At 30.1% G+C, this 15,443-nt stretch overlaps 2 protein-coding genes across 3 annotated transcripts in view; one reads left to right on the forward strand and one right to left on the reverse strand.

Moving 5' to 3' along the window:
* LOC136978579 (serine/threonine-protein phosphatase 4 catalytic subunit B-like) overlaps positions 1 to 3,187 on the reverse strand; it is a 52,120-nt gene extending 48,933 nt beyond the window's left edge. The window contains exons 1-2 of one of the 2 annotated variants that reach the window (XM_067274306.1): positions 3,071 to 3,187; positions 2,824 to 2,958 (exon numbers count right to left, since the gene is read on the reverse strand). The gene's annotated coding sequence lies outside the window, so the exon portion shown is untranslated. Of the gene's footprint in view, positions 1 to 2,823; positions 2,975 to 3,070 lie in introns of those variants that run through there. The other variant, XM_067274307.1, reaches the window with a different exon arrangement.
* A 49-nt stretch (positions 3,188 to 3,236) lies between these two features.
* Positions 3,237 to 15,443, forward strand: part of LOC136978577 (flotillin-2-like) — a 30,915-nt gene continuing 18,708 nt past the window's right edge. Inside the window, exon 1 of the mRNA XM_067274303.1 lies at positions 3,237 to 3,376. Within this exon, the coding sequence (XP_067130404.1) occupies positions 3,328 to 3,376 (49 nt within the window). The 5' untranslated portion in view covers positions 3,237 to 3,327. The remainder of the gene's footprint in view (positions 3,377 to 15,443) is intronic.

A 15,443-nucleotide genomic window follows, 5' to 3' on the forward strand; every position in this document is an offset into this window, starting at 1 on the left:
ATAGAACCTGCCAAAAATTACAAGGTTTTCCACATGTGGTTGTACTGTTCCATTGAGGAGAAAATGTGCCTTGTTCTGCCCACAGGTTCTTCCATGATCATAACACATCCATTTCCATTCTGGCAAGAAAGATCAATCAATACAAAGATCAATTGGGTTCCCTGTTAGCAGAGTAATTGCTTGATGTTCTGGATTGTAGCTGATTTTATACAGAAACAATGCATGAACTTTGCCAGTACCTTCCACACTATATCATAGGTACTGTACTTCGAACTGCTGTGACATTGTATATACACTAAACCTGCAACATCACTCCTTGACCGATTAACAGTAGGCGTGGTAACACATTTGACTTATGAAACAATAGATTTACACTAAGGGTTGAAAACTGGTGGCCCCGATGTGATTTTTTTGTGGCCCGCAGCCACAATGCTCTGAAATTAAATAAAACAGTTTACAGATCAAGATTAACTAAGATTAACTAATAAATATCTATCTGCCATAATGAAAATTGTTTATTTTCAGTCTTTGAATCCAGATATTGGAAAAGTAGTAGGAAGAAGATAGCACTGGCAAGTTTCCAATGAAAACAGCTAAGTTTAGTTTTATAGATATGTACATTGAATAAAATAAATATTTAAATAAAAGCAATACTATAGCAATTATACGTGGTACGATCCAAAAGTTCGGGGAATGCAGCAATCTATGACAACAAAAGCATGTATTTGAAGTTACAGCGTATGGAATGGATTCTACCAAACCACCTCTACGTGTTCAGGTTAATTTCACCCATGTCATGTGATTAAACCGCAAGCGCTGCTGTTTTTTTCCGGAGATAGTTACCTTTGTCCTGCGACGTAATCAAAGTGGAGTTTCAAGAACAACCTCCAACATTTCGACTTCACCATGACCTTTCACCATAGAATCACCGTACACCTTTCTTAGCAATTTTAAAATCTCCGTAGGTGTTTTACCTAAACGCTGACAAAATTTAATGTTGGAGGTTGTTCTTGAAACTCCACTTTGATTACGTCGCAGGACAAAGGTAACTATCTCCGGAAAAAAACAGCAGCGCTCGCGGTTTAATCACATGACATGGGTGAAATTAACCTGAACAAGTATTAGTGGTTTGGTAGAATTTATTTCATACACTGTAACTTCAAATACATGCTTTTGTTGTCATAGATTACTGCATTCCCCGAACTTTTGGATCGTACCACGTATATTGTTGAGTTGAATTCACCAAACTACATAATATGTTTTAATTGCTCTATCTATATTCCTGCATTCTTACTTCAAACTATAATTTTAAGAAAATTTGTAAATGTGATGTGGCTCACATGAATCTTACCAGTCTCATTAATGGCCCATTGTTTAAATGAGTTTGATGCACCTGATTTACACCTTCAACTGGGTTGAACTTCCAGACACCAGTTTCATTCAATTGAGTAATCATTCTCTTGTGAACAGAACTGAAGAGTCAACAGTTCTTAACATAAATTTGCATAAAACAGCATTACTGTTGCTTTCATAGAATAGCTGCACAAGAAACATGTTCAAAACATAAAGAAACATGACAAAGTGATGGCCATTGTAGATGATAAAATGACATTCAACAATTGTAGCCACTTTCATACCCAGAACTCTAGCTGCAACACGTGCTTGTATAAAAGATACTGTTTTTTCAATGCTTGCAGTGCAAAAAATGCCATAGTTTTTACAGAAATGTCTTCTGCATGTCCTAAAATGTCATCATACAAAATTTGATTACATTTTGATTGCAAAATATCTCTTCAGACTTGAGTACAGAGACTTTAATTACAATCACCAAGTATGTATGTATGTATATATATATATATATATATAATTCATCACACAAAACCTTTGAAACTCCAGTGATACGTGTTTACAAAACAGTAAACGTTTTCGACCCCATCCGGGTCTTCCTCAGGCTACGGTTATAAGGAATTCGGATGGGGTCGAAAATGTTTGCTGTTTTGTAAACACGTATCACTGGAGTTTCAAAGGTTTTGTGTGATGAATTATATTTCCTCCAGTATCTGCTAAGAAGTTCATTTCTTATATATATATAAACTTCTGACAATATAATTCCAACATTTTAAAAAACTATAAAATAAATTTATCACAACTAACTTCAAGAAAAAAAAAAAAAAGCATATTTCACTATAATGCATACATTTTACAAACACACTTAAATATCTAATGTAATCTACTATAACATGTAAACATGTTACTTGGCAATAAAACAATGAAGCAAAACAAAAGTTTTACTTTTTTGTCACATTTTCTTGGCAAGCAGTTATACTTCTTATTCTATTCTTGAAAAGTTTATGATGATGATGATGATGATGATGATGATGATGATGATTAATATATATGTATTAAATTGCATAATTTTTTCAATCATTAAAAACAATAAACATTATTAAACTAGTAATTACATTTAACATATCTAAATGACTATTTTTATCAGATTATATCCCAAATAGGAACAGACTCATTAATTAAATGAATTAAGTTTGCTTGATCTACTTAAGTGTATATATTTTAAGATTTAAAAGAAAGAAAAGCACATTTGTTTCTATTTAATTCATATAATTAAGACACTTATACAAATTAAAACTTATAAAATTTGTTAAGAAGAAACTTTAATGGTAATTAAAGATGTTATAAGAATCATTTCAATAGTTAAACCTTAAAAAAAAATCGCATGTAAGTAACAAGTATATAATCTAAAACACATTAAATCACTACACAAAAAGAAAAATAAGCATTATTATTATAAATTGAAAGCTCATATACCTTTATAATACTCTATATTCCTCTCTGATTATTATAAATGATTGGCTTTTCAACTAAACTTAATTATCAAGCACATCAAGTCTGACAGGAGACTGTATGACTAATTTCCCTTACCAAAATTTTTACTGCAACTGACTGAGGATAAAAAAAAAAAAATAAGTGAGCTAATGAAATTTCAAAAGTTATCTCATTGGTCACGAAACGCAATACACGGAAAAATGATCCAATAAAACTTCGCGTAACAAACCTTAACCATACTTCGGTGAAGAGTAAATAGGAGTGTATGAATCGAATCGTCCTCTGTCGGTGGCTTGTGTAACTACGCTGAGAATTTTTGTCGTTCTGCAGAAATGTGTGATGTTTCTAACGATTGCGAAATTATTTCGTAATTATTAAATAATGAAGTATAAGTAGATTATTTCCTAGCCAGTTTGCAATTTCGTTACGGAATTAAAAGAGTACGGTAGTTATAGAATCGGAGGATTTGAAGAGATATATTTAGAAATGGGCAACATTCATACTGTGGGACCAAACGAAGCTCTTATAGTGTCGGGTGAGTTATAAATCTATAATCTACCATCTTTGTTATCCTAATGTATATAAAACTATTTATTTTATCGTAAATTTAAAAAAAAAGTTATTGTAATTAAATTGGGCGTAACCGTGAAATTATCGGCTTCCGGTTCCGGTTGTTAAGAAGAAACGTGATTTTTGCTGAAGGTTTTTTCTCCCCGAGTGTATTTTAATTACCGGATTTCTACGTTAATTGGGATGTAGAAAAGTAATCCAACGTTTTCTTTTTTAATTAACTACTTAATGGCAATTAGAAATAAAGCTGTGTACTTTTATCAGTAATAATTTTTAACATGACAGTGATTTAAGGAAAATTTCAGTATAAAATTTAATACTGCATTAACTTCCCTCTGCATGATAGAAGTTACTTTTAGGTAATTTATATACGTACATAAATTATCCAAAATTAATCTATAATATATATCTGTGGTTCTTGACGTATCTCGTGTTGCAGACATCTAAAACCCCAGTGCCGTGTTGAACCGCAGACCCTTGCGGAGATCTGTGGATTGTCAGTTGAGAAATGCAGATTTGTACTATGCTTCGATTCCATATCTTCAATATCAATATATGTACGATCATAATTTTCTAGGGATTATTGCATTATCACGTCCACAAATGTCATTATCACTAATCAACAACTTTATTGATACCTAAAATTAACTTCTACACACTCTTTTAAACTATAGTTTTTTAAATGTTTCTTTCTCTGAAACTTCAATTCATTATTAACTTTAGTTCAATGTTTTCAAGATATATCAGTCACATGAACCCAATATCAAATTAAGTAGTTTAGATTAAAATAAGATAAAGAACGTACAGTAGTAATGTATTTATCTTATTTATATAATGAATCCGAGGTAATTTTTATGAGTAATATTTAAAAATGTGTCATATATATATACCGTATTTTACGGACTATAAGACGCACTTTTTTCTTTGAAAAATTGCTTCCAAAATTCAGGTGCATCTTATAGTCCGTAGCGTCTTATAGTCCATAAAATACGGTATATATTTAAATTGTATTTTGAAATATTTTATAATTGTTCAGTTTTTAAATATAAATAATTACTGAAAAAATTTTATTAAATTCATAATATGTGAAAAGTATATTATTCAAGTTGTTTATTACTGTGTTTTATATGACTAAAAGAAGGGATATTTTCATAAAGTCAATATAACATGCACCTGAATCAAATTTTCAATATGTAGATGCTTGTTAAATTAACTTGTATCTAAGAATAATGTTTTATGAGATATTTTAAATTGTATATTATATTTGAAGTTATATTTGTTTGCTTGAATGATAAAACTTGAACTATATTTTATTTAAATTGATAAATGAGATCAGTTTAATAAAAATCGTAAGGTAACAAAAATAAGAAAAATTTACTTATATATTATTATAGTATTTATATATTTTAAGTAATAAAATATTTATAATATTTAAGATAGAGTACACTGTCAGAATTCTTTATTGTGTATATAAGATGTTAACGGAAATAAAATCACCACAAAACTGGATAAACTTCTGTAAATTAATGACGACGAGGTTTGTTTTTCTATTAAATTTTACATTGATTTGATGGATTTTTGGTGTTGTCATTAATTTACAGATGCTAACAGAGTTAGTTTTAAAAAATAAAAATCTGACAGAAATATATGTTTTATTTCAACAACTAATTAATCGAATGAGTCAAAATTTCTTTCGTAATGATAACTGCAAAATATCTTAATTAATCTTTGGTATTATTGAAGCTAAGCCTGAGATTTTATAAATTGTTTCTGTTGATTTGAAAAAATGAGAACATATGACAAATAAAAAAATACATTAATTGGCATTATTCTGTGAGAAAGAAACAGAAATATTTTAAAAATACAATTATGGCAATTTGTGAGGACAGGCCAGAACCACCACTAGAATTCGCATTGAAATTATTTTTGTAAAAGAGAGAGGATAAAAAAATAGAAGTCAAAGGAAAAAATTTTGTTTTAAAGACGTGACAGGACATCATAAACAATAGACAATGTAGTCCTAAGATCGACCATCTCTGGTTTGAAGATCAAATTCTCCTCCAAGTTTGACCTCTCTCGCAATCCAAGTTGGCAGCTTGTTATGCTTGGTAACGAGCAAACAACCACTTGGAGAATGAGAAAGGGGAAAAACAGCCAATCTGGATGAACAATTGAAGACAAAAGTTATAAAAACCCTGGTCGGCACGGCTAGGCTAGGCTCAACAATGAGCAAGTTTTTTCCCAATTGTGTGGAACGACTAAACACTTTTATGTCGTCATATAATCGGGATTGTCTCAACTCTAACTTTTTCATTCACCATCCTGTGGACAATGGACTTAAGAGCTCCACTAGCAGGCGTCACTTTGTTATCGTAACTATCTCATTGACTGGCTTCACAACCTCTGCCAATTAAGTGAAAGGCACTAGTACAAACTTTACTACGATCGACAAAACATTAGGAACAACATGTTCACTTGACTGATGTAAACAAATTCTTAATTCTCAATAAACGGATTTTATGTAAAGACACGTCATCCTTTCCTCCAAGACCACCACCACCCACATGCAAAAGGACCCTTTGCCATCCCTGATGTGGAATTAATGATTCCCCCTAGTTTGCAAACCCACAAATTCCATTTACAATATTTATCATTGAAATTCAAAATTATATTTACCTCTTATTAATTAAATTAATGCATGGCACATCATGTGTCGCATTCCAATGTTGCACATCACTGTCAGGTCGCAAGCTGTCATGTTTCCTATGAAACAATAAAAGCTGATTACATTATTCTTTCAAATGAGGTATTTAAAGTGTGTAAAAATTAAAATATAACTTAGAATTGTTTAAGAAAAAGTTTATTTTGCAAATAATACACAGTTATCTGATAGTAGGCTATGCAAATTAATCTATTGGTTTGGCATTTCATGTTAGACATACTATTGAGGGGAATGATGTGTTATTTGTTTACTATATTCAGTTTGTATACGAAATAAGATTTTGTTTGTATTCTGCAGGAATATGGTATATTACATATCCACTTAGTATAACTGCATTTTATTACCTTTTTTGAAAAAAGCTAATAAAATACAGTTATATTAACTGTATTAAAAGCAAGTTGGAGTTGTGTGACAAAGCAATTTTCAGATGCATTTTTGGTGTGTAGACTAATGCATCAAAGCACAGATGCTCATTAACTATTTTTATTTTTAGGTTACTTTAATTGACAGTTTTGTATCAAAAATTTGGTTTATATCTGTTGCTGTGTATAAAGCATCCCATTATAAATTGTTTAGAAGAGTTTTTTAGTACTATATAATATAATGAAAAGTTACGTGTATATTATATATCATATAGTTATTATTTTTTAATTAAAAATTTCTGGATTGTAGTAGACTCAAGTTTTATTTCATTTGTTTTAAACTTTCATTTTTATAACTGATATAAATTTTGTGTCATGACTATTAGTATATGATGTGACTGTTTCCGTATAATATATTAAGACTATATTTCCAAGAATTTTGAATTAATCACAGCTTATGATGCTATAGAGAGGTTTCATGTCGACATCACGAGTGACATCATGAGCATGCGCAATTGTCCAGTGCCATCTTTGTGACTCGTTTAAGTTTTGTGTGTGTTCACGTGCGCTTTAACTGGAGTTCTTGTGTTGTTTTTTTTCGTCGCGAATATCCCTATGGTGATTTGTTGTGTAATTGGGTGTAATGCTAATTCACTCAAGAACAAAGGAACATCATTTTTTAAAATTCCCGGCATTATTTGTCATCAAGGATCCCAAACTGAGGAGCTTTCATGACGAAGGCAAACTGCATGGCTCTTGAGAATTAACCGGAAAAATTTCGTTACGAATAAAGTGAATATCAATACAAGAGTTTGTCAGAAACATTTCATTTCAATATTTACGTTAATAAACACTAAGTTATATTTTAAAACCTAAAAGAGTTTACTGATTTGCTTATATTAATTTAGTTAGGTATAGTGCATTTATAAACCAATAACTAATGTAATTTCAGGCTTTAGCTAGTGCAAACTTATAAACATTACACGTTAAAACTAAAAGCAAGTAGGCTTATTATATGCTAGTTTCAACTAGAAAATAAAGGTACTAAACAATTTGAATTAAAAAATTTCCTCAGCTGTTTTTAATTAGACTTTTACTTTCAGACAAAAATTCTTAGTTAAGAAATACATAAAAGCACGAGTTTAAACAAACAAAAGAAAACATATCTTTCCAAGCAATATTACTTCGCTGTTATTCATTACTTTTACTTTTATATCACTAGAAACCCAGCTACTTGTTAAATAGTTATGGGCCTCTAAAGATTTATAAGCTTTCATTTGTGACAGGGTGTAGAAATTCGTTGTCAAAACCAAATAGTTTATAATGTCACCAAATTCTATTTTCAGCCACAACTCTTGATCTACGACGAAGTCTGATAAACTGGCTTCGTATGGATCGCCTTGAAATAACGAAATTTTCTCTTCGTACAGAGCTGCATCTCGTCCTGTTAGACCGCTAGAATAGCCCACAAGAAAAGAATCTTTTTTAACTTAATCCATGATAATAGAACTGCAGTATTTTTGTACGTTTAAACTAAAAAAAGACGTCGAATAACAGACTACGTGCAAGCTAAGCGAGCGAAAACTACCACAAAAATGGCGAATGGGCAGAGCAAACGTGTGTTTTATCACGTGACATGCGACCTTGAAACCTCTCTGTTTGTTACAAAACAGGATAGATTGCTTAATAGCAGTTTTCCAGGAACTTTCTAAGATTATAAGAGCAATGATTTACTATATACTATAACAAATTTAGCTAAAAATGTGATGATATAGACTATTGAATTATATAATAAAACAGGAAATATTACTAGTTGATTTACCAGAGGTATTTTAAAAGAATTCATTATAACAATAATTTGATTTTAATTAGATTAAAATTCTATAATTCCAGTAAGATATATAGAAGTTGCATTTTAGGAAATAAATTTTTATACATGAAAATTGCTAAGGGCGTAATCATTCTTTCATAACCTTCCCTTTAGGTCTGCTACTATAATTTACATCAATAATTATAAGTTTATTGGTAATCATAATTTCCACTTATTCAATTACAGTATCATAATTGATATATCTAGATCTATATTGAAATGGATTTAAATTAAAGTGCAGTATATGTACAGTACTTACTATGCTTTATGAAGTATGATCGTATATATAAATTTTTATTGTAATAATTTAAAAAAAAGCTTTAAAAGAAAAAATGTTGTTGCAATTTATCATATTTTGTCTTTAAAAAAAACATATCATTTGTATTTTCTAAAATACACTATTCTAAAATTGTACCTTAATTGACATAAGACGAGAGCTCAACCATTGAACTGGAGAACGCGCTCATAAGCTACTGTCGAACGACTTGGAAGGATACCCATATGCTCTGACGAATCCAGCGGAACTATTATCCAAACTTGGAAAGTTACCAGCATCTCCCGGCTTCATAACAGTGTTGGACTTTAAGTCGTTATACCTGTCAATCAAACTACCACCGGTATTTTGCGCCCTTAGAGACAAACTCTTTAACATCGTAAATGACAGCTCTCTGCATCAACAGATTTTAGAATTGGCGCATCTATTATGTTATAACTCCTTGTTCCAATTCAAGGGGGTCACATATGCCCAAGGTAGAGGGGTCCCGATGGGCAGCCCCATCGCAGGAGATCTATGTGAGATGGTGGTGAGGCAATTGGAATCTAAGATCATCACAAAGTATTCACCGAACATCTTACTATATAAAAGATACATAGATGATATTCTCATCCTGTGGAGACGGAAACCAGACATATCTGAGTTTGTCGGGGCATTCAATGATAATCCTTACGGCATGACCCTAGAGATAGACCAAGCACACGTTACGGAAGCGCATTTCCTCGACATCAACATCAAAATCGACCAAACGTCCATCCACACAGAGGTCTACCGTAAACCAGAGGCAGAACATCTCTATATACCGGCAGGATCCTGCGACCCGCCGCAATATAAAACAGCAGCATTTAACGCTTTAATTAAGAGAGCTTATACACACTCGTCATCCCAGAGCTCTTTACAAGCCGAACTGAATCGTATACATCACATAGCCGAGAAACATGGTTACCAAAGGATTGCAAGTAAATTGATCCGCAAACACAATAGCCAAGATCCACAACCTAAACAGCTTCACGAGGAAGTTAGACCTAATCTCATACCGGTCACATATAATCCATATCTTGAAGCAATATACAGATCAATAGCTAAGAAAAAGAATATACGCATAGCCTACAGAAGATGCGCTACAATTTCGGATATATTAAAGAACGGTAAAGACATTTCCAACAAGGAACGTCTTCCGGGCGTATACTCCATCCCGATTATGGACCATAGAACAGACAGAGGTCTAATCTACGTAGGATCCACGAAGCGCTCCCTGGAAGTAAGACTAAAAGAACACGAGAGTGATATTTTACACGCGAGGTCAACCACCGCTCTTGCTATCTATGCCTCGGATCCGGAAATAGAACCTTTTCTCAATCAAGCCAAAATAATACACACAACTCAATGCGTAAACCATCTTAGATGGCTGGAAGCTCTGTGCATATATAAGGCTAATCTCAAGGAAGATAACTGCATCAACAATAAGGACGAAATCGCCCTGTCAACGGCATGGCAAGCACTCATAAACAAGAACTTAAGATAGTACACAGCCGGTAAGAGCGCATGCCTGGATGACGTCAACGATCCAAGCGATAGAATTCGGAATCGTATTCCATTAGGATTTTATTCGAATTGCATTCGATTAAAGGTCGTCGGTTACCTGAAGAAGAACTTTTATAGTTCGAATAACGTTTGTAACGATTTTCAGCGAACCCCACCGGTAACATGTTGTTGCAATTTATCATATTTTGTCTTTAAAAAAAACATATCATTTGTATTTTCTAAAATACACTATTCTAAAATTGTACCTTAATCATAAGATTATAGTACAGTTCAAAATCTAAATTCCACTAAAAATTATTTTAATTGATTAAAATACATAATTGTTATTTTTTATCTTCTTTATAACTTGTTTAGTGTGTTTGTTCTTGTACTTTTTAGAGCACACAATAACAGAATAATCCGAATATGGTTCACTTAAATTTGAGAATTATTTATAAAACATTGCTTTAAACAAGTATAAAAATGTAATTGTAAAAATTTAACTTGTTTTTAATAACAATTTCAAAATTGTTATATGTGGCTGAAATAATAATACATTAAAATAAATTATAAAGTAATAATATATTGAAATATATATCATGAATATGCAACTGTCACAGTCTATCTTTCTCTTTTAATTTTATAAATCATCAGTACAGAAAGAAATAGGAGCTGCATATTTTTCTTATATTTCATTTTTCATTAAACTTTTCATACATCTATACTGCTTCAATAATTTTAAATTTTTAACAGCTATTCATTTTCAATTTTTACTTTCCTGGCTCTGTTGTATGTAACAGAGGAAAAGTATGGCAATCAGTCAAAAAATGACCCCCAAGATGTTTACATTTTTGGATTCGGGGGGACCTTGAAATGTCGAGAAATTCAAAAAAAAAACGAGCTTCATCTTGCTTTTGTGCCCCTTTCAAAATCTGGATCATTTGCTACAATTTGATCAACAATTTCAGTTATTGTTACCAAACTTTTACTAAGAAAATCTGTAGAGAAATTCTTTGGGTTCTTCATTTTCAGAATCTCTATTTTCCAATTCCAAATGAATTTCTTGTTCTGCCAGTTCTTGAAGGTCGTCGTTGGTAAGACTCTCACCAGAAACCTGCAGTAACTCCTCAATATCCTGCTGCTCTGCAGCTTCTAGTCCTGCTGTATCGATTAGGTTAACAATTTGGTCAACCTAACAATACAGTGATGGGCTCTTCTCGTTGAAAATTCTTGGATACATTCGGCCATAACTTCTTCCACACTCTGTTCATGTATTTATCAGTTAATTCTTGCCAAGCGAAGTCGAAATTTCCTATGGCATTTGTAATGTTATATTTTTTCTAAAATTGCACCAAACATAGATTTAAGGGAAGTACAATGCTACAACGAATTGCCACCTTTTGTTGATTGAATCTTGTTCAGGAATAATCATATTATAAATGAATCAATGAATTGCTGTGATAATTTGAATTGGTGTAAATTCTGAGCTTTTTTTAGGTTTTGAGCAGATTGTGATATATCAAATCAGTATTAATCAAGACAGTATTAAGCAGGGTCTTACCGTATTATTATTTTGCAGACTTATTCTAATTAGGAATATGAAATTATTTAATAAACATAAATTTCCTGGATTCATTAAAGAACATTACCATTATTTTAACTAAAATGAATATTATGAGATAATATAATTACGAAATATTGCTTCATATTTTTGTCTCTTAGTGATAAATATTGTTTGTCAAAGTTAAGCTGCCTGAAGAAAATCTAATTCATTGCATTTATAATATATTATCAGAATATAAATGATGAGAAAGAAATTAAGACATTTTCTTTTTTATATTTCAAAAGAATGGCATATATTTATCTAAAAATTAATCTTATATTGCTATTTTCGAAAGGAAAAACAGGAGCCTCAATTTAAAATTTTTATTGTTTATCTCATACATTTTACATTAATTTTAAAACCTTATAATATTTTAAATTAATACAAAAATGTTAAAGCTGTTTAGCTTTACTGACATTTTAGGGAGTCATGATAGGTATTTTTTATATTACAAAATTAGATAAACATTTTATATCTGATATGATCACTTCCTATCATTTGTTTTTAAAAACAAGAAAAAGAAATGGGATATTTTTTGACATCAATACCTTAGACACAAATTCAGATATCATGTTAAAAAAATTAATTTTTAACATATAATTCTATGTAATGTTTTTAGTTTTTTAAGTTAATTTTTATTTAAAAAAAACACAGTTATGATTAAGGTTTTATCATATCAGGAGATCTCTGTCTACAAATAGAATCAATTTTCAACTTAAATCCTCGTAAATAAAATTGGTAGGATCATATTTCCAGTAATTAGGTGTATTTTTAGAATATTTTACATCAGCCTGGATATACTCAGATTAAATGGAAGATAGAAAGTAAAGGAAAAGATAAAGTGTGAAGAATATCAAATTTCTGGCAACTTCATCAATTAAATAACATTTTTGTTTATAACTACTGGTAGTTCTAGATTAGATAAATGACCAAGTTTCTATATTCTGTATATAATAGATTAATTAAATTAAAAGGAAATAATGAAGACAGATTTTAGATAAAATCATTTTGAAATATATTTTTTTTCTATTTTGAATATCAAATTAGTTATTTTTTTTTTATTGAAAATGTATTCTCTTATCAGAAAATGTATAGGATTATGAATAGTTACAGTTTCATATTTATCAGGTATCTTTTCTAAAAATTTGAAAATTTGCTATTTTAGAAATAAATTTATGAATTTGGAAATAAAAATTGTCAAAAGTAAAGACAATGATACAAAAAATTAATTTGAAGTGTTTAATGAAAAAATAAAATAAAATTGCTTTAAAACTTATTTAGAATTAAAAATTTATAAGACTATATATATATATATATAATATTGGCTTATATATTGTATTATAAGGCTCAATATGTATGTATGTATGTATGTATGTATATATATATATATATATATATCACATACATACATACATACATACATACATATGCCAGGAATACACTAAAACCTTTTTGAAAGCATCAACGAATTTTTTGAGGCTACTTGGTCTGTGTTTAAACATTTTGAATACAACATATGGAATATTGTTAAAATTTTTTAATTGCCTGCCCACAAACAACTGAAAATAAACTTGAATCAAAAACAAACTATCCTGTACATTTTTTTATGTATGATGCCTGCTGATAGTTATGATATTTAAAAAAAAAAAGCCATTATAAAATTATTTGTTAATCCCAGAAAAACTCATATTGAAAAATTTGACGATAGCTTCTTTCTAAGGAAAAAATAAATGTATGTTAATGTTGCTAGATGTGTATTAAACTGACCTGTCATATGAGAGTATACAGATTATAATTGTAGAAATGAATACCAAATTAATAGGAAATGCTAATTTAGATATTGCTTTTGGAATACTATTAATAATTACCTATAGAGCATAGATACTGATCAGAATCTGAATGAGATTGTTTTATTTGAAACTGTTTTAATTACTTTTGAAATCACAAAATTATATCAACTATTGTTAGATGGGCCATTAATTCAGTATTTGTAAATATTTGTATTACAAATAGAGTAAACAGATTTTGTTTGTAATACAGATATATATATATTTTTTTTATATATATATATATCATTATTAGTCATGCATGATAAGTCAATATTCAAGGTCTGGATCAGTCAAAAATATGAAGTCATTCCTCTCTGAAAGCCATAAAAATATTTGAACAAAATTAATAAAGCAAATAAAAAAGATTTTCTACTATTTATTAAAAGAAACTTTAATTTATATTGCTTTTGTATCATGTTTTTTATATAAAAGACTAAATTTGAGATCCTCTGTGTCTGAGGCCAAAAACAAATAGCCTTGTCTTTCTGGCCCCCTTTTTTTCTGGACCTGTCTCAATAATATATTTTTTGATCAAAATAAAAATGAAATTTTACTAGATCAGGTTAAAAATGATTTTAACAAAGCACAAAGCAGTAACTTTTTTATTTGTTAAACAGTCACTATAATATACTATATAATACATAATGAGTACAATCAACTAAATCTAATAATCTGAATGGAAAATTTCAATATAACTTGATTTATTAACCATAGATTAGACAAAAAACCTCTATGAAAGACTGATGGACACTTCCAGTGCCCTTGAAACAGGTCTTGTAACTCTTGAATGGGGATACCACTAGGTCTCTGGTTGATCTCAATTGCTCCTTACCTTCTTATAATGCAGTAAAATTGAAAGAAATGAGAGCATGCTGTGTACATTTTTAAAATGGCAAATTCTCTTGGGTGCACACACACACACACATATATATATATATATATATGTTCTTATTATATTGTTTCCATCAAAAAACAAATCATTGCTGGTCAAAAGCAACTTTTGGTAAATAGTGGGAGTCTGCTGGTAGTTTGTGAAGTACAAAATGTTATTGAGATTCAGGTACTAAATCTCAATAATTATGTGAATCTCAAGTATTATTTGAAAATTTTTCTTTTCAGATAGTATATTTTTTGATTAATCTGGACCATGTAAAATTATAATTAACATAACAAATAATCTACATACACCGGCGTAATATCAATAAATCTTCTTAAAAAAACCTTATAACTGGCGAGGGTATGCTCAAACCTTGTAAGCAAACGTTTTTGGATCCCTCTCTGGGTCTATCCTCAAGCTGTTCTTTTTAACAAATGGTTATAATGAAGACCAGCTGCATTTTGGATAAAAATTTGAAATATCGAATTCCGTGTGAACCGCGTGCCAACCAAATTCAAAAATTTTTAAACGATTACATAACGATCTTCGTTATAACCATTTGTTAAAAAGAACATAGCTTGAGGATGGACCAAGAGAGGGATCCAAAAATGTTTGCTTACAAGGTTTGAGCATACTCTCGCCAGTTGTAAGGTTTTTTAAGAAGATTTATTTATATAATTAACATGTCACTATGTTTTATGTTAATAAATCATCCTGTTTAATAATAATTTTCGTTATCAAGTAGTATTCAAAATGAGCAGAACTAGCCTGTATTACTGCTGTCAGGCTGTGGGACCTACTGGCATGACCTTCATTTAGCCAAATTATCATTAAGCTTAGTTAATCACAATAATACATTAACTAGATAGATATAAAAATATATTTTTCTATCTAGTTTACTATATAATATATAATGTTTATTATATAATGTATAACTTTATAGGGCCATGTTATATATAACATAGCCCTAT

The sequence above is a fragment of the Centruroides vittatus genome, unplaced genomic scaffold (genome assembly GCF_030686945.1).
Source record: "Centruroides vittatus isolate TY-2023 unplaced genomic scaffold, ASM3068694v2 contig_546, whole genome shotgun sequence".
In the NCBI taxonomy this organism is placed as follows: domain Eukaryota; kingdom Metazoa; phylum Arthropoda; class Arachnida; order Scorpiones; family Buthidae; genus Centruroides; species Centruroides vittatus.